At 39.3% G+C, this 19,275-nt stretch overlaps 1 protein-coding gene across 1 annotated transcript in view; it reads right to left on the bottom strand.

Moving 5' to 3' along the window:
- The window catches only part of NXPH2 (neurexophilin 2), a 245,386-nt gene extending 226,920 nt beyond the window's left edge, over positions 1-18,466 (bottom strand). The window contains exons 1-2 of the mRNA XM_077447757.1: positions 17,951-18,466; positions 17,689-17,837 (exon numbers count right to left, since the gene is read on the bottom strand). Of these exons, the coding sequence (XP_077303883.1) occupies positions 17,689-17,739 (51 nt within the window). The 5' untranslated portion in view covers positions 17,740-17,837; positions 17,951-18,466. The remainder of the gene's footprint in view (positions 1-17,688; positions 17,838-17,950) is intronic.
- Positions 18,467-19,275: the final 809 nt, after the last annotated feature.

Here is a 19,275-nt window from a genome sequence, read left to right as displayed (position 1 = left end):
AGAAAGCTCTATTTGTGGGAAGAAAAGGACGCAAATTTTGTTTGGGTACAACATTGCATGACCGCGCAATTACCAGTTAAAGCAGCGCAGTGCCAAAGTGTAAAAAGACCTCTGGTCATTTACCAGCAAAATGGTCCGGTCTGAAAGTGGTTAAATCATAATTTTTAAAGAGTAATTGTCATCTCTGTCCTGCAGCGGCTCCTCCTCTGACCCGCTGTTTACTCACCGACAATCCCATTCACTTTAATGGGACGGCTGGTGATGTGGCAGTGACACAGCAAGGTGAGGGACGTGGCGGCAGCAGGTGAGGGGATGCCCGCTAACAGGCACTACCATGATGGGTCTGAAATGACAGGTGCTCTTTAAATGTAAGGCCTTATTCTTGCTGGTAGTTAGAATCTATGCAAACAAAATGAAGGTTTCCTATTTAGAATAATAAGCTGTCAGGTTAGTAAAACAGCGATATCCAAACCGATTCAATCATACAGTTTGTAGTGTACATGTTTTTTCAAAACAATGGGATAAAGGAATACTCCTGAACTTTGTTTTTATCTCATGGTTACTGTGAAATTGGGTGAAGGCATCAATGCAGTGCATGCTATCTCAACTTGCAGAGCTTGGATTCATTGAATGAGTTTACCAAAAAATGTAAAAATTTAAATAATGTAAATATTGCAGAATATACAGCGTCATGCTACATAACTAAGCTCCATTTCATGCTGAATAAACTGAATTAATAATATAGCTTACATATAAGAATAGAACTATCTTTAGATAGATTTTTGCTTGAAAAAGCATTTTATTAAAATAAACTTGATAAAAATCAAAAAAAATCTGCTTTAAATTAAACATTTTTTAAATTTTTTTAGATTTAAAAAAAATAAATCATTGATTTTTATCCATCCTGTAACAAAATGAATTGCGCATGTCTAGTGTCCTTGTCACTTCCCGTGTCCCTAACAAACATCTTTATTGCAGAGGTGTAACCAGAACCTTCAGGGTCCCGGGGCAAGAAACTATTGATCCCACTGAGGTATTGGAATTTCCTTTCAAAATTTGTCTGTTAGTGAAAGTAACGAATACAAATTTATCTAAGTTATGAATTATCCAAAATAAAGAATGGAACAAATGGAACAAAATAATAATAAATAATAATAATAATTTGTTTTTATTATTATTGTTATTTATTATTATAAATGTGTTACATTCCATTCATTTAGATACAACATTTGTTATTATGGACAATCCGTAATTTCGGATAAATTAGAGTTCGATACGTTCACTAATAGCCAAATTTGAATGGAAATTCCAATATCTACAATTTAATAGTTAGTAATAGTTAGTTATTATTTCCGATTTTTGAATTTTCAGGTTTTAGAATTTTTGGATTTTCATACTTATTTTTGGATTTAGAATTTCTGAATTTTCGGATTTTCGAATTTCACATTTCTGAATTTCTGAATTTCCAAATTTTCAAATTTCTGAAATTTAGAATTTTTGGACTTTCGAATTTCTGAAATTTAGAATTTCAGAAATGTTTAATTTTCAAATTTCAGAAATTTTGAAAATTTTGATATTTCTAATTTGTCTAAATTTGTTAAAAAACAAATTTGGAAACTAAACGAATTGCACATGTCTAAAGGTCAGCAATGGCAATGCCTATACTTCACTCATTTCAGGTTTACGTAGAGTCACACAAGGGAGCCTAGGAAAAGCACTTTTTTATTATTATTATACACAGCATCTGAGCACCACAAATCCACCAGGGGACCTCTAAAGTGTCACTAAACCCACATAAAAAAAAAGATCACTAAATTGTGTATTACATACTGTTCATACTCACTCAGTCACTATGAGATTTGTTTTCTGTATTCTGCAAAAATCCTGGTTTATCCTGCTGCTCTCTACCTCCTCCTCCTGTCCATGTCCCCAATCCAGCTATGGTTTTTGCAGAGCAGTAGTGGCAGCTCTGCACATGCTCAGTTTTCAGTGAGTTTTTATGCTGAGCATTTCCTCCCTATCACATCTGAGCAGCCCATGTGACTATAGAGTCACACATGTGGGTGTATACACAGTGGTAAATGCCAGCCCACACCCTCCCTCCTCCTCCATCCTCAATAACCAGTTAAACACAATGGGGATGGGATATTACATGTAGATTAATGGAGGCTTCACCTCCCTCTTATTCTAAGACACTGGTTGGAGGGACGTGACACAGCCTGTGACTGGCAGAAATCTGCCCACACCATGTTATTGCCAGAAGATATTAAAGATTTGACTTCAAATATATTTTTTGTATGGCAATTTAAAACAGTTTATTAAGATTATGTATTTATTTTTAAACACAATGGGGGTGGGATATTACATGTAGATTAATGGAGGCTTCATCTCCCTCTTTTTCTAAGACACCGGTTGGAGGGGTGTGACACAGCCTGTGACTGGCAGAAATCCGCCCACACCCTGTTATTGCCAGAAAATAATAAAGATTTGACTTTTAATATATATTTTTGTATGGCAATTTAAAACAATTTATTAATATTATTTATTTATTTTTACTCTGTATTCCAAAGGCTGTTTTTTTTTATGTTGAACATGTGACCAGCGGCAAACGACTAGAAGCTCCTCCTGCTTATGTTTCCCTGCAGACAGGCTGGGAAAGAGCTGGGCTATTTGACAGCTTTATATCGATTAGGAAAAAGATACTTCAAATAAAAAAAAAAATGTTATAGTTACCGAACGCATGCCAACTCGCACAGAAAACGGGAGTTTCAGAAACGCGCTGCAAATGTGCATCATGCTTGTTTTTCCATGCATTTACATCCACGCAATCCACACAAAAAACATGCGCTTTGCAGTGCATTGTGAAAACATGCTGTAAATGCGTATCGCAATTGTCTCGCCATAATGACATTCTGACCTTGATTGGGGGGGGGGGGGGGTCATTAACAATTAGGCTGCCACCTGTTTGTATTCCCCCCTTTCTATCTTTATTTTTACAGTTATACAGAATGTATATAGTGACAACAGTATGTATAGCTTTCTATAAAGTGAAGGGAGACAGTATAATTACAACACAATTCCATACAGGAGGATACATAGGGCCCTGTTCCTCATGGGAACTTACAGTATATATTCTACGTGATCCAGCCATCATGTTTGCTACACTGTTGACTGTCTTCTTCTGTAAAACCCTCATTTACATACAATTAGACCTGAGTTTTTCACAGTTCAATTTGTTGCTTTTCGCTGCAATAATTAAAGCTTCACAGTTTGTAGATTTAATTAAAATGCACAGCGAAAGGTGAATACAACAGACAAATCTTTTAAGGTAAAGCAAGCCAAAGTAAATCTATAGAACAAATTAGGCGTACATACATTAGGCATACATGTTTTTTTTTTTTTTTTTGCGTAGCATTTGTGATGTTTTATGTTTTTTTTTGTTTTTTTTATGGGATGTATTTTGTATAATGTGTTTGTATTGTTGTAAATGGAAAAAGAAAATAAAAAGAATCTGATAAAAAAAAACAAAAAAACAAACAAAAGAAACTGTAATATATTGCAGTTTACCAATTCCTTAGAGGAAGTGGTTGAATCAGTTTCTTTTTTGGGGCTATTTTTTTTTGTTTATTTTTAACTGGTAATCCTGCAAATAACACACTTTCTGTCCCTTTGTGTCTACACTCATTTCACCATTGTATCTATGGGGGCAGCCATGGTAGTCATATAGGCTGGATTTCAAACATATCACATATAGCATTTTGGATTGATGTGATTACTAGTTTACACAATAAAGCAGTGGTGGAACTACCAGCACACCTCCCAACTTTTTGAGATGGGAACGAGGGACGCCTATTAGCAAATGCATGTCAGTATAGGACACACCCCCTTAAAGGAGAATTCTACAAAAAAAAAATTGAACCACCCACAGCTGATTTTTTTTTTTAACCACTTGTGGTCCGGGCCAAAAAAAAACCCAGCAAAGTATGATCCAATTTGCTCCAGCAGGGGGAAAAGTTTGTTTCTGATCATCTGAGAGGCAATTGGATTTTCCCCGGATCAACTTTACCTATAAATGTTAGTATCCAGTTATATTATGTACATTTAGGAAAGAATCCAGGCCTTTTGTAAAAAAAATCTACTGAGCTGGCCAGAACCACCTCATTTTCACAGCTCTTACTGTGAAGAAGCCTTTCCATATTTGGAGATTAAATCTATTTTCCTCCAGATGTAAAGAGTGCCCCCTTGTGCTCTGTGATGACCTTAAAGGGATTGTAAAGTGAATTTTTTTTTTTTAAATAACAAACATGTTATACTTACCTCCACTGTGCAGCTTGTTTTGCACAGAGTGGCCCCAAACCTGCTCTTCTGGGGTCCCTCAGTGGCTGTCTCTGCTTCCTCCCGTAGATGCTTCTGACGTTCATGCGAGCTCCCTCGCATGGTGAGAAGCATCTGCGGGCGTGCTCCCGTGATACAGCCGGTGGCTATATCCGCTCGCTGTATCACACAGCGCTCCGTGTCAGTAGATGTGATTGACAGCAGCACGAGACCAATGGCTGCGCTGCTTTCCATCCATCCACTCCAGCCAATCAGTGGCCAGGCTTAACGTTGGAAAGGACGTCGGGGGACGAGCGCGGGACTTTCGAGGGGTAAGGTAAGGAAAACAGGGGGGCTGGGGGCGCAGGCACTGTGAGATGTTTACCTTTACAACCCCTTTAAAGTGAATAACTCAACGCCAAGTTCACTATATGGACCCCTTATGTATTTATACATGTTGATCATATTCCCTCTTAATCTCCTCTTCTCAAGAGAGAATAAATTAAGTTCCTCTAATCTTTCCTCATAGCTGAGCTCCTCCATGCCTCTTATTAGTTTGGTTGCCCTTCTCTGCACTTTCTCCAGTTCCCGATATCCTTTTTGAGAAATGGTGCCCAAAATGGAACTGCATATTCCAGATGAGGTCTTACTAATGATTTGTAGAGGGGCACAATGATATCTCTCTCTCTGGAGTCCATACCTCTCTTATTGTGTTTGGGTTGGATGGAGGTGGATCCATCAGAATCTCCAGATCATAACATAACAAATTAATCCAACATTTATTGTGTTCCAATTGTTCTTTTGGTTGCAGTCTTGCAGTCGATATGGTCCAACCAGCTCATTCCATTTCTGTTTGTGGGTTGGACCAGCAGGGATCACTTATGAGTGCATATGTAATCTCCCGAAATAACGAATTAGCATTTTAAAACAAATATAGTAGACGTGTGCAATTAGTTTCGTAAGGAAACAAAATTCGGCCGAATTTTGCATCTTTCGGACATTCGAATGCATCCGAATGTCTGAATAAAAAAATATCGAAATTTCAACCAATACGAAAGAAATTATAGCAGATATAACAAACGAATTTGACATGATTCAATAATTCATTAAAGTAAATCTAATGCCGCGTACACACGACCAGACTTTTCGACGGACTAGGTCCGACGGTCTTCCCGGCGGACTTTCGGTGGAGGTCCGATGGATTTTCCGAACGAACGGACTTGGCCACACACGAACTAAGTCCGTTTGAAAGTCCGTTCGTTTTGAACGTGATGACGTAAGACGGGACTAAACAAGGAAGTTCAATAGCCAGAAGCCAATAGCTGTTCTTGCTTCATATTTGGTCCGTCGGACCAGCAAACAGATGAACGGTTTTAACAATTTTTAGTCCGTCGGATAGATTTGAAACATGTTTTTTTTCTAGGTTTGTCTGATTTTTTTTCCCGAAAAACAACCGGACTAGCCCACACACGATCGGACTGTCCGGCGGACTGATCCCGTCTGACCTAGTCTGCCGGGAAGTCCGGTCGTGTGTACGCGGCATTACAGTCCAATCAGCTGATTAACTCGAATGATAAAATCAGCAGAGCTTCCACTCATTTCAGATCTACCCCTTAGATTTAGAGCGACTGTACTTTCAAGTACACTTTCAGTGCAAAGTCGATTTACCTGTCATAAATAACCCCCTATGTGAGGACTCTTGAGACTAATGAGAGGTGTTGCTGTTACTCAACTACAGTATGTCAATAGAGAGCAGGGACGGGATCGGGTGGGCAGGAGGGGCGGCTGCCCTGGGCGCTGTGGTATCATATGAGGTGGGGGGCTCTGCATAGAGAGTGCCTACCTACAAGCCGGCAGGAGTACTGGAAGAGGGGAAATTTATGTTTGGGGAGAATTTTGGCTTGCAAAGGGAATTTATGCTGGGGGGGGGGGGGGGGTAATTGCACAGATTAGTGGTCAAACTTTTTCAGAGGAGAGAGAGGGGATTTTTGCTAACACAAAATGCTCATACATTTTGTGGCGGAAGGGGGGCGCAGTTGCCCAAGGCGCTAGATGACCTTGTCTCGGCACTGACACAGAGTAATGGATAGAAAGAGAAAGCAGAAAGCATGATTTTCACAGAGATAAAGCTTTTAAAGCATTGTCATGTATAGATCAGTCCCAAATCCAAAGCTTTAAATACATTAAAAGAGGTGAGATTTAAATTGGGCTTTAACCATTTTCTGACCGCCTTCTGCATATCTACTACAGCAAGGCGACTCGGCTGCACAAACCATGCTGTTTTTTATTTTCCTTGCATGTGCCCCTTTCGGATCTACAGTGACTTTACTTCCAAGTGCACTTGTAGTGCAAAGTGGATTTTCCTTTAGTAAATAACCTCCATAGTCTTCTATTGCAGAGGAAGAGAAGTGAGGAAGTGAGGTGGGGGGGGGGCAATGTGGAGGGGGGGCTGTCTAACCAGTTCTGTTGCTGGGTGCTAATTACTACAAAGGACTACCTTTGGCCAGTGGCGTCGCTATGGTGGTGTGGGGGGGCCACACTGGGTGACACCTGCCAGAGTGGTGACAACAGGGCCGCCGCTACACACTGTACTATATTTATGGCAGTGAAGTGGTGTAAGCAGAGCACCCAGCTGTGTGGGGGAGGCTGCCTGTAACACTCTCCCTTCAGGTTAAGCTGTCCCTCAGGGATCTCCAATAGCTCCCGAAGCAGCTGGAGTTGGTGGGTGGGTGCCCCGGGTGTCTTTATCTGCAGGCATGCTGTAAATGACTGAGCACACTGTCACTACAACCTGCCCTTTACCACTTAAACCTGCCCTATGAAACACTCTAACCTTCCCTATACCACCCTTACTGCCCTATACTACCTCAACCTGCCCTATACTACCTCAACCTGCCTTATACCACCCAACCTGCCCAATACCACCCAAACCTGCACTATGCCACCCTATCCTGCCCTATACCATCCCAATCTGCCCTATAACCACCCTAACCTGCCCTATACCACCCCAATCTGCCCTATACCACCCTAACCTACCCTATACCACCCCAATCTGCCCTATATAACCCTAAACTGCCTTTAACCACCCTAACCTGCCCTATAACCCCCCAACCTGCCCTATACAACCCTAACCTGCCCTATAACCACCCTAACCAGCCCTATACCACCCTAACCTGCCCTAAACTACCCAGACCTGCCCTATACCACCCTAGACTATACCAATCAGCCACTATACCACCCTAGAATGCCACTATACCACCCTACGCTACCCTAGCCTGCCATATACCACCCTAACCTGCCACTATACCACACTATGCTATCATTTACAGGGGCAATTTTGATATGCGCCCCGTGACCGTGCGCTTCCTGCAGGGTGCTGTGCAGCCTAGACAGGACGGGGTGACACATGTTTTACCGCACCAGGTAACATCAGCCCTAGTGACGCCACTGCCTCTGATGCTTGCTGGACAGAAGAGAAACAGGAATGTATTTGTATTGGTGTGATTTAAATTGGCCTTTAATGATTTTCATAACACATTGGGGTTGATTTACTAAAACCAGAAGAGTGCAAAATCTGGTGCAGTTCTGCATAGTTGCCAATCAGCTTCTAACATCAGCTTGTTGAGTATAGCATGTTCTGTATGTAGAGCTGCATCAGACTTTCCGCAATCTAGTTTTAGTAAATCAACCCCATAGTCTTGCTTGCTAGGAGAGTGAGAGGGATAAACATTTTTGAAAAGATGGGAGTGCCACACTAGTTCATACAGTCCATGAAATTTGCAACAATAAACAACATGTTTCAGGGACTCAACAATCCTCCTGCATCAGGGCTTTAGAGCAATATCCTTAGGTTGAGGGATACCATCCTGGATTGTAAAATGGAACCCCTTTATCCATGTACAGATCATGCAAGTACTTGGATCAAGGTGCCAACTTACATCCAGGATGGTATTCCTCACACTATGGTTTTTGCTCTACAAGCCCTGATGAAGGGGGCTTGTTGAGCCTCCAAAATGCATTGGATTTTTTTGTACAATAACATCTTTTACGGACTGTACAAGCTACACCCTACATCTTTTCAGTTTTGTTTATTAACCTCCTTGGAGTGTCCAGCAGGACCACGGTGGTTGGTGAGTAGCCTCCAGGACTACAAACACTATTGTCAAAAGTATTGGGATGCCTGCCTTTACAAGCAAATTAACTTTAATGGCATCCCAGTCTTATGCCCCGTACACACGATCGGATTTTTCAACAACAAATGTTGGATGTGAGTTGTTGGCTGAAAGTCCAACCGTGTGCATGCTCCATCGAACATTTGTTGTCGGACTTTCCGATCGTGTGTACACAAGTCAGACACGCAAAAGTTTACGCATGCTCAGAATCAAGCAGAATGAGCCGCACTGGCTATTGAACTTCCTTTTTCTTGGCTCGTCATACATCTTGTACGTCACCACGTTCCCACATTCGTAATTGTTGGCCAACATTTGTGTGACCGTGTGTATTTGCAACTTGCAAGACAAGTTGGAGCCAACATCCTTCAAACAAAAATCCACCGTTTTGTTGTCGGAAAGTCCAATCGTGTGTGCGGGGCATAAGTCTGTAGGGTTAAATATTGAGTTGGCCCACTATTTAACAGCTTAAATTCTTCTGGGAAGGCTGTCCACAAGGTTTAGGAGTGTGTCTATGGGAATGTTTGACCATTCTTCCAGAAGCACATTTGTGAGGTCAGGCACTGATGTTGGATAAGAAAGCCTGGCTTGCAGTCTCCCCTGAAATTCATCAAAAAGGTGTTCTATCGGGCTGAGGTCAGCCCAGTCAAGTTCTGACACCCCAAACTTCCATGTCTTTATGGACCTTGCTTTGTGCACTGGAGCGCAGTCATGTTGGAACAGGAAGGGGCCATCCCCAATCTTTTCTCACAAAGTTGGGAGCATGAAATTGCCCAAAATGTCTTGTTATGCTGACGCCTTAAAGAGGAAGTAAACCCTGATGGGTTTGCTTCCTCTTTCATTCCCTGCAAAGGCAAAGCATAATGGACTACTATGCATCGCATAGTAGCCCATTATGTGTCACTTACCTGACACAGGAGCTAGCGATGTCGCCGCTGTCCCCTGTAGTCCGGCGCATCCATCTTTTCGGTGGGGTCTCGCAGCTCCGCCACTGTCATTCGGCGGAGCCGTGATGACGTCACTCCTGCACATGCGCACAGGAGCCGACACGCGCGGCAGCTCCGTTGTTGGAAATGCCGCGCTCAGTGCACCTGCGCATGCGCCGTAAACAGCGGTGCCTGTCTTCGGGCAAATATCTCCTAAACCGTATAGGTTTAGGAGATATTTCTTAGACCTACAGGTAAGCCTTAATCTAGGCTTACCTGTAGGTCAAAGTGGTTTGTAAGGGTTTACAACCACTTTAAGAGTTCCCTTCACTGGAACTAAGGGGCCAAGCCCAACCTCTGAAAAACAACCCCACACCACAATCCCCCCTCCACCAAATGATTTGGACCAGTGCACAAAGCAAGGTCCATAAAGACATGGATGAGCGATGATGCCATTAAATGGGATGGCGATGCCATTAAAGTTAATGTGTGTGTAAAGGCAGGCGTCACAATACTTTTGACATGATAGTGTATAACATTACAACAAATCACTATAAGGTTCAGGTTTACCATAAAAAAGGAGAGAGATAATAGATAGATAGATAGATAGATAGATAGATAGATAGATAGATATCATGCAGAAAGTTTGTGCTATTATGTATTACATTGGTACCATGTAGCTATAAATATGAATGACATCCATTGAATACTGCATCATAACTAGCCATGTGAAAATATGATACGCCATACAAGGCAGTCATATCATAGGAAACGGGTAACGCTAAGTCCTTCTTTTTGAATGTTCCCGTTAAATCTAAGAGCATGTTCTTGTGTTCCATGTGCAGCTCATCCAGTAGCAGGGAGAATATCCAACAGTTATACGTAGAGAAGGTAAACAGGACCCTATTGTCCGGGATTCTGGCAGTTTGAAAGAACTGTGCCTCTTATCGCCGGCATGCAGCTCTCTAATTCATTGCTTTGCTAAAGTGGCGGAGAGGAAAGAAGAAAAAAATAAATAATACAAAAAAAAAAAAAAAAGACTGAGCTACGTAGCGAGCACAATCCAGAGAAGGATTAATATTTGACACACGCTTTTCTCAGAAACTAATCAATCAACTGGTGTAGTCGTAGGAGAAATCGCTTCTTAAAGAGGCTGTTTAATCTCTTCAAGGTTTACTTCATTCCTGTATTTATTTATATCTGCGCCCGGCTCTGTAAGTGTGACTACAACATTAGGATATGAAGCGGCGGGGTACCGGCGAAACTTTGACAATGTGCTGTTTTTAAGATAGTCCGTTGGGGCACTTTTGCAAAGCTCATGCAAATGAAATCCCTTATGTGGCAATTTAATTGTATTTCTACGGCTGGACTCTACTCGTAATCTGACTTACGGGATGTATAAAAATAATGATGAAATGTGTGTATGGGTGTATATGTGGGTACGTTTCCGTGGGGGTTATTTACGAAAGGCAAATCCATTTTGCACTACCAGTGCAAACTACAACTGCAAAGTGCACATGAAATTGCACTGAAAGCGCACTTGGAAGTGCAGTCGCTGTAGATCCGAGGGGGACATTCAAGTAAAATAAAAAACAGCATTTTAGCTTGCACGTGATTGGATGATAAAATCATCAGAGCTTCCCCTCATTTCAGATCTACCCCTCATATTTACAGAGACTGCACTTCTAAGTGCATTTTCAGTGCAGTTTTAAGTGCACTTTGCACTTGTAGTTTGTACTTGTAGTGCAAAGTGGATTTGCCTTTTGTAAATAACCCCCTATGCGTGTTATTTACTAAAACTGAAGGGTGCAAAATTTGGTGCAGCTCTGCATAGAAACCAATCAGCTTCCAGGTTTCATTGCCAAAGCTTAATTGAACACACTGAAATTGGATGGCAATTGGCTGCCATGCTAAGCTGCATGGATTCTGAGTGCACCAGTTTTAGTAAATCTACCCCTATGTGTGTGTCTGGCTATTAGTGCAAGAAGCAATGGTAATGTGCAAAGGGCAATGACTTATAGAAACCAATCAGACTTCACTGCATCACATCCCGATCCTTTAAAAGATTCAGATTGGTTGCTCAAAGCTAGTTACATAGTTAGTAAGGTTGAATAAAGACACCAGTCCAACCTGAGTGAGTGTCTACAATTGTCCCTATCCCTGTACATTGCGCTCTCACATCAGTCCCTACCCTCAAGGAGCCCACAATCCAAGGTCCCCATTCATATACTAGGGCCAATTTTTGGACAGGAGCCAATTAACCTACCAGCATGTCTTTGGAGTGTGGGAGGAAACCGGAGTACCCGGAGGAAACCCATGCAGGCACAGGGAGAACATGCAAACTCCAGGCAGGTAGTGCCATAGCTGTGATTCGAGCCAGCAATGCTTTTTACTGCTAGGTGAGAGTGCTAACCACTACACCACTGTGCCATACTACACTTCACATAGTCATTAGTGTTTGCACTCACTGAATAAGCCCAACCACAGGTGTGTACATCCTATTGCATTAGGGTGTGCACCTCAAAGCTCAAACACACATGGGTGTGTGTATCTATCTATCTATTGATAAATGTACACACACACACACTCTTATAAATAAATGTAAAAACATTTTTTAAATGTCAGTATAGCAATGGACGTGTCAGCAGGGCAGATATTGGTGTGAATAGGGCAGTGGACGGTGTCAGTAGTTTTTTATTTTATTTTTTGTATTTTTTTTTAATATTTTTTAATCTTTATTTTATTTTATTTTATTTTCAAACATATGCATACAATGCACAAACAGATTCGAAGGGAGCAGATTCCCTCATGCAATGAGATCAAAGATTTAAAAAAAAGAAACAGTATATAACAGAAAATGTCATAAACAACTATGTTGGTCATAGGGCAGCCAAGCTAAAAAGGGGAGGCCATATTGACCACCGTATGAATCAGGAGGATAAATGATGTTGTATTATATTTTTTTTTATTATTTTTTTTTTTCTAGGAGCCCTGTTGGGAGACTTTGGTGCAATATCATCAGGGAGGAATCTGCACCACACAGGGTGATTAGGGTGTGCCCAGGCACATCCCCTACGCACGCCTATGAACCCAACAGAGATAACACTACTTATATACAGTCAAAGGACAGGAAGGGAAATTAGGGATTTTTGCGGTGCTAATTAACAAAATACAATTAATTAAAGTACAAAGTTAGTAGTACAAAAATTTATTAAGTTTGAGCTTAAAATCAGTAGCAATATATGCTTAAAAGATTCAGAATAATGCAATACAGTGGTTGTTCTCGTCAAGCACACATAGTCCCGACATGTTTCGCATTAGATTGCTTCTTCAGGGGATGTGTGAAAGTTTGAACAAGATCTAGACCGAAAATACAAAGTACAAAATAATAATAAAGTATGTCACAACATTCGTAAGTGCAGAAATAGAGGGGGAGGGGAAAGGGGGAGGGGAAACAACAGACACACACACATCAAACCCACCTTCAACCACTACGTTGGTGGTAAAGTAGTGGGATTGTCCACCTCGGGGGTTAGCCGCAGCAGTGCTGAATCGCAGGGGGCTAAAAAGCCAACCCAAGAAAACTGATAAAAAAAGGGATATATAGTAAAAAAAAAAAAAAAAAAAAAATTTGAAATTTTGGGATGATTTAAAGTTCTTTGAATACCTAACTTAATTTCAAGGTTGCTAAAATAAAACAACCTTTTGGGGGTGAAGGACCCTCTAAAGTATAAAAATTGAGAAAAAATAGTACAAGGATATATTTTAGTTTCAAATGTATTACTTACGTAGGTTGGATAATTGTAAGCAGTGGGGACGCTCGCATTTTGAAAAAAATCTTTTTGAGCACTCAGGGAGACACACCTGCATAGAAATACCAGCTGGGTGGCCAATCAAAGAGAAAACAAAACGAAGATTAGAAAAGTTAAAGTAAAATAAAAAAGTGTATCTCAAAAGGGTGGTGTGTACATCATAAACTGAGTGTTATAAAGACACAAACCCTCAGGCATATAGATATACCCAAAGAGTTAAACATTCGCATCCCAAGGCATAGAATTCAAAGCCAGGGAGTTAATGCAGGCATATAGAAAGGGACATAGACAGTAGCCTAGGTCCAAAGGGTTGAAACACCGACAGAGAGATACGTGAACGTTTGCAAATGAAAAAAAGACCGATCGAATAAATGTTGAAGAATATAACAGTAAGCTTACCGAAAAGTACAGAGTCTGAACGATCAAGCGTCACCCTTGGCTGCAACCCACAACGGAATGACGATATTACGAAGGCTTTTTATATGCCCCGCCATCAAGCCGGCGTCTGACATAGTCGGCCTGATGCGGACAAAAGGAGCGCTGTTGCGCATGCTCACCAATGGGACGAGACTGAATAAGCCTACAAATCCCATAATGCCTCAGGCATGTGGGCGGAGGAAAGAGGGGAACGATCGATGCCTTCGTAGAAGGCGAAGGCATAAACGAACGCGGCCATCAATCTGACCGCCCGGTCAGGCGTAGAGGCAAAAAACGATGGAAAAGAGGGTCGGAACAGAATGGCAGAAGAAATAGCCAATCCTTCCGACCAATGTAAGGGGAGCGTCGCAGCGCTGAAAAGGGGCAATGGCACACAAGGCGCCTGTGCCCCCGGGTGTCCGTGCGAACAGCACTGATGGGGAAACCGTAGAGGTGGACCATTCGGGTGGGAAATCATAAAAGGGAAGGACAAAAAATATTTCTCTAAAAGCTGCACATAACAGAACATAGTAATATCGTAAACATATAAACATATAAAAAAATCCCTAATTTCCCTTCCTGTCCTTTGATTCATGTTTCAAACTTTCAGGGATGAGGTGCCATCTTTGTTAGGTGTTGCTTGAGGTTGAACCATCAAAATTATTCCACTTATATACAGTATTTACTCAAAGTGGTATTTATAACGTTTACAGCATGTAGAAAGAGGGGTTGATTTATTAATGGAAAACAGGCTGTTTCACTGTAGAAAATATTTTTCCCTTAGCTTAGTTAATAAAGTGAAGCTCTGCTGATTTACTATCATCCAATCATGTGCAAGTAAAAATCCTTTTTTTTTTCAATTTCCTTGCAAGTTATTGGGTCTTCTTTGCAAACAGTCATTAAGCTAATGGAAAATTCCAATGCAAACAGAAAATTCTCTTGCAAAGTCAACAGGTTATTTGCTTTTAGTAACTCATCCTCAGAGAGTCAGTCCTAGTTTCCTAGTTTCATCTATCTATCTAGGGATGGGGTTTGGGATTGCTGCTACCAAAAGTTTACTCAAATCTTCAGGATTCACAAAATTCACAAATTGCAAGCTTTTCACGGAAAGGTTTCTAGGCCAGAAACAAGGAACAAGCTATAATCCAGTGTATAGCCTTTTCCCCCTCGTCAACTGAGTTACAAGAGTCAGTATTATGAAGGAATTGATAACCCAGCCTCCTTTTTATAAAAAGAATTGGCCAACAGCCGCCATATTGTCAGTGTGTTGGGGCTGTTAGGCAGAGCTGGCAGTTCTGTGTAGGAAGAGATACAGTTTTTTTTTTTTTTTTTTATTATTACATTTTAGCACTGCTAAGTGACCCCCATGGCAGTGCCCATCTTTCCATGCCTATTGTACTATTTATTAGTCAGAAACTGAATAACAAGTTTTGCCCCCAACCCATAGACTTCAATGAGGTTTGCTGCAAAGTTCGCAAACTTTGAGTATGATTCGTGAAACTGCTCATCAGGTGAACTCAGGAAGATTCCCTCACCGTTTATCCGTTGTTCATCTGTCTGTCCATCATAATTTCAAAGTCCTTCATAAACTGTTTGAAAAACGTTATAAACCTACTTTCTAGATGTTGAAACATCCTAAATCTGAAGCTGTCCAGCCGAACAATAAGAGGGGGAATTACCAAAATACAAAATAAATGCAATTTTCTTTACATTATTTGCATTGTTTAATGTCGGTGTGAGCTTCCATAAATGCTTATAGGCACATCCATCAGCAGAGCCTAAAGGAGACTGCCTAGGGCTTTACAAAACCTTCCGTATGTCCACTATCAGGCAGCCATCTTTGGTGGCAGACCATGGGAGCACTATATATAATGGGAAAAAGAGCCTGCCTCAAAAGCAGGCTCATCTGTCTGGATCTGGATCTGTCTGTCTGATATGGCCGTGTAAATGGTGATAAAAGGGGTGGAGTCTGTATAGAGGGATATTAGTCACGTCTGCCTAGGGCTGAAGAAAACAAATACTGCCTTAACTGGTAGGCCACAATTGCCCATACCTTCTTAATTTGCCAATGGCCACTAGTGAGTGGCAATATATTATTAATGAATTATAATTAACTAATGACATTAGGGCATATATAAAAATACAAAGAAAAAAGCTAGAGGACATGCTCACAGGGACCAATCAGGGTTTCCCTTTTATTGCCTTTAAAATATAGAACAGGAATGGGATTGGACAGTATAAACAATTCTACACTTTTGCATACCACCTCTTTTCCCCCCCAGTTTTAATGCATATGACTTCTTTGTTTAATGAATATCAGCAACTCATAGGACCATTCCAACAGCCTACTGTCCTAAAATGCTTAAAATGAATGTCCCTAATACAAGCACATTAGTTCACTATAGTAGAGACACCTAGACGCCATTAGTGTGGATGATACCACAAAGACAGCATCATCAATTCCTTCCCTGATGGTATCTGAACCAAGCACTCCGGTGCCACAAAGCAAGAGAGGACCCCACTAAGCCACCACGTCTCCAAAGACTAGAATTTAAGGATTATTTGTATTAATTCATAGTATTTAGTACTTACAGAAACAAACAGTAGATATAAAAACTCAATAGACAGCCAATTTACAAACCAAAATAGCAACTGCGGATACAACGCTTTCTGTTAATTAAAGGTTTGAGAACAGATCTTAAATGTAGACTGTACAATGGCTTATTTATTAAATCAAAATGAAAGGTACCCCCCAGCAGCCAATCAAAATTCTTTTGTTCCTCTGACTTTAATAATGTGAAACCTGATTAGCTGCAGTGCGTTACTTCATATTGCACAAAGCCTTTGTTGCTTGTGCGATCTTAATAAATACACCTGATAATTCTAATATGACAAATACATCTTGCATAATTTTATCTGTTATTCCAATATAGATTAATATCAAATTCTGCCCTTGCTGCCAACTTTTCTTGTTATATTATGCCACATCCAGATATAGGGCCAGGTACACGAGTACGGCATAAAATAATTAACTAACCATTAACCATTTTATAAATGAGTTTTTCTTGTGGCAGTGGGCTCACCAAGTTTAAAATTTGATCTTTAGTATTATTTTTATCCTCAAACCAGACAGATAATTAAAGGCAAACCATGGTTCTCTATAATGTTCCCAGACATACTACATGATGTCCAACTGCTGTAGTGAAACATTACATTTATAAAATGAATCAAAGAGCTTTCTATGTACATGTCAGCAGTACTCAAACAAAAAATTCAAAAATTCAAAAATTCAAAACTTGCACAACTTTATTACACCTAAACCATAATGCAATGCGCTACCTAGCATTACTCAGTTTCAGAGAGTTAACAGAAGCAGTGTTAACCCTAAGGTTAGCAAATTACATGAATCTATGAATTTACAGAGAAAAACAACTATATGCTGCAACAGAAGACTAGTAAAAATGCGGAGAATATATAAAATATTATAGAAATATATATATATATATATATATATACATATACATATATATATATATATATATATATATATACATATACATATATATATATATATATATATATATATATATATATATATATATATATATATATAAAATACATCAATATATGTCGATATAAAAACATATGTATATATATATATATATATATATATATATATATATATATATATATATACATACATATGTATTAAAACAATTCCCTAAATCTGAAGGAAGCAAGTTCAGATTCAGTACTATCCATCACTTAAATGACATTCATGCATCTCAAATCCATACATACATATATTTGAAACAAAATGAATTACATGATAAATATTGGAATATATGGAATATTTACTAAGTTAAACCTTTTTTTTTTTTTTTTTTTTTTTATCTCAATTATTTCATATATTGGTCTGTTGGAATTATTTCCCCTTTACATTATTCTTCGTATAAATTGTTTAAGGTCATGTAAGAATTTATCATTTTTTTAAAAGTGTCAGTTGAACAAGTTTAATTTTTTTTTAAAACAGGTAATAATAAAACTTACCAAATGAAGAAGACACTTGACCAGCAGAAGAGAAAATAGATGTAGCTCCATGTTTGCAGTCAGGAGTCTCCTAGATAAATTCTTTAATCTTCATTCTTTACCATAATCACGTTTAATGGGACTCGTTATAAGACACTTATCACGACAACCTAAAAACAAACGCAACACTGTAACTAGAAAGTAATAATATATGAGGCGATCCTCTGGCGTGCAAAATACAGAGGTCTCGCTAAAGCATGCACAATCTCTAAAATGTAATTACCATGTTCTTGGGATTATGATTCATTTCTGCTTCCAGTTCCCATACAAAAGCGGAAGGTGTAAAAGATTCCTTTGTCAGTGGCAAGAATAAAATTCATCCAAAGTGGTATTCAGCGTCAGCTTTCCAACTTTTCCCCCAAAAACTAAAGGTTTTTTTATTATTATTATCTGTTTTGCTAGCTAAAAAGATTCATTGTCAGGGTATTGTCAGGCTCTTTTAAGGGTGTTTCCAAAAAGGTGGGCTCATTTCAGCAGGATGAGACCTACAGAAGCAGCTGGGTTATAGCAGAGTATTAGAAGAAGAGGATTTAGCTCTTGCATCCAGTCTCACTCTAATGGCTAGGCACACCTCCAAGCTTGTAACTGGCAGCAGGCTGTCCTCTGTGCAGAGCGGTGCTGGGGACTTGGATGCTAGCATAGATCCAGAGAGTGTCACATCTGACTACAGAGCTGCACAGTCTGACTGCTGCTTTGCTATGCACTTCTCACTTTTTAATTCCTCTCTCAGTCCATGCTGGAGTCTACTGATTAACTGGCATGTGCGGACCGGAGCTGTGCTGTCTGGAGCACCGTGCTGCTGGCAAGGTTGTGATTGGACAATCAGCTATGCTATGCCTCAGATTGACCAGTTATTGATTTATAGATTCGGGTACCTTGTATTTAAAAAGAAATAAATAAAAATGTAACACTGAGTTTAAATAATTAAATCAATAGATTTTTATTTCATTTTATATATATATATATATCTTTTTTTTCAACTTACATTTTTAGAAGAAGGTAAAAAAAAAAAAATGAAAAGAAGGTATATATATATATATATATATATATATATATATATATATATATTAGGGCTGTTACTGATTAAAATTTTCGTGTTCGATTAATTGATTTTTTTAAAAAATCGATTAATCGACTAATTTTCGATTAATTATAACACACATACAGATTCAACTACTTTTAGCTGATCTCCTTGCATTGCAACTCTGCATTAGTCAGTGGTAAATGTGGTATACACTATATACAATCAACTGACACTAGTTTGTTTACACAATCCATGACTTAACTTCACAGTTCACACAAATATGTTTTCAATTCAAACTTCAGCACTGACGTAACAAATAAATAAAAATGTAACACTGCGTTTAAATAATTAAATCAATAGAGATTTTTATTTAATTTTATATATATATATATGAATATATATATATATATATATATATATATATATATATATATATATATATATATATATATGAATATATATATATATATATATATGTATATATATATATATATGTATATATATATATATATATATATATATAT

This window comes from Lithobates pipiens, unplaced genomic scaffold (genome assembly GCF_037356315.1).
Source record: "Lithobates pipiens isolate NorthernLeopardFrog02 unplaced genomic scaffold, aLitPip1_a1.2 Scaffold_22, whole genome shotgun sequence".
Taxonomy (NCBI): domain Eukaryota; kingdom Metazoa; phylum Chordata; class Amphibia; order Anura; family Ranidae; genus Lithobates; species Lithobates pipiens.
Note: the sequence above shows the minus strand (reverse complement) of the source record. Positions and strands in the feature narration are given on the sequence as shown.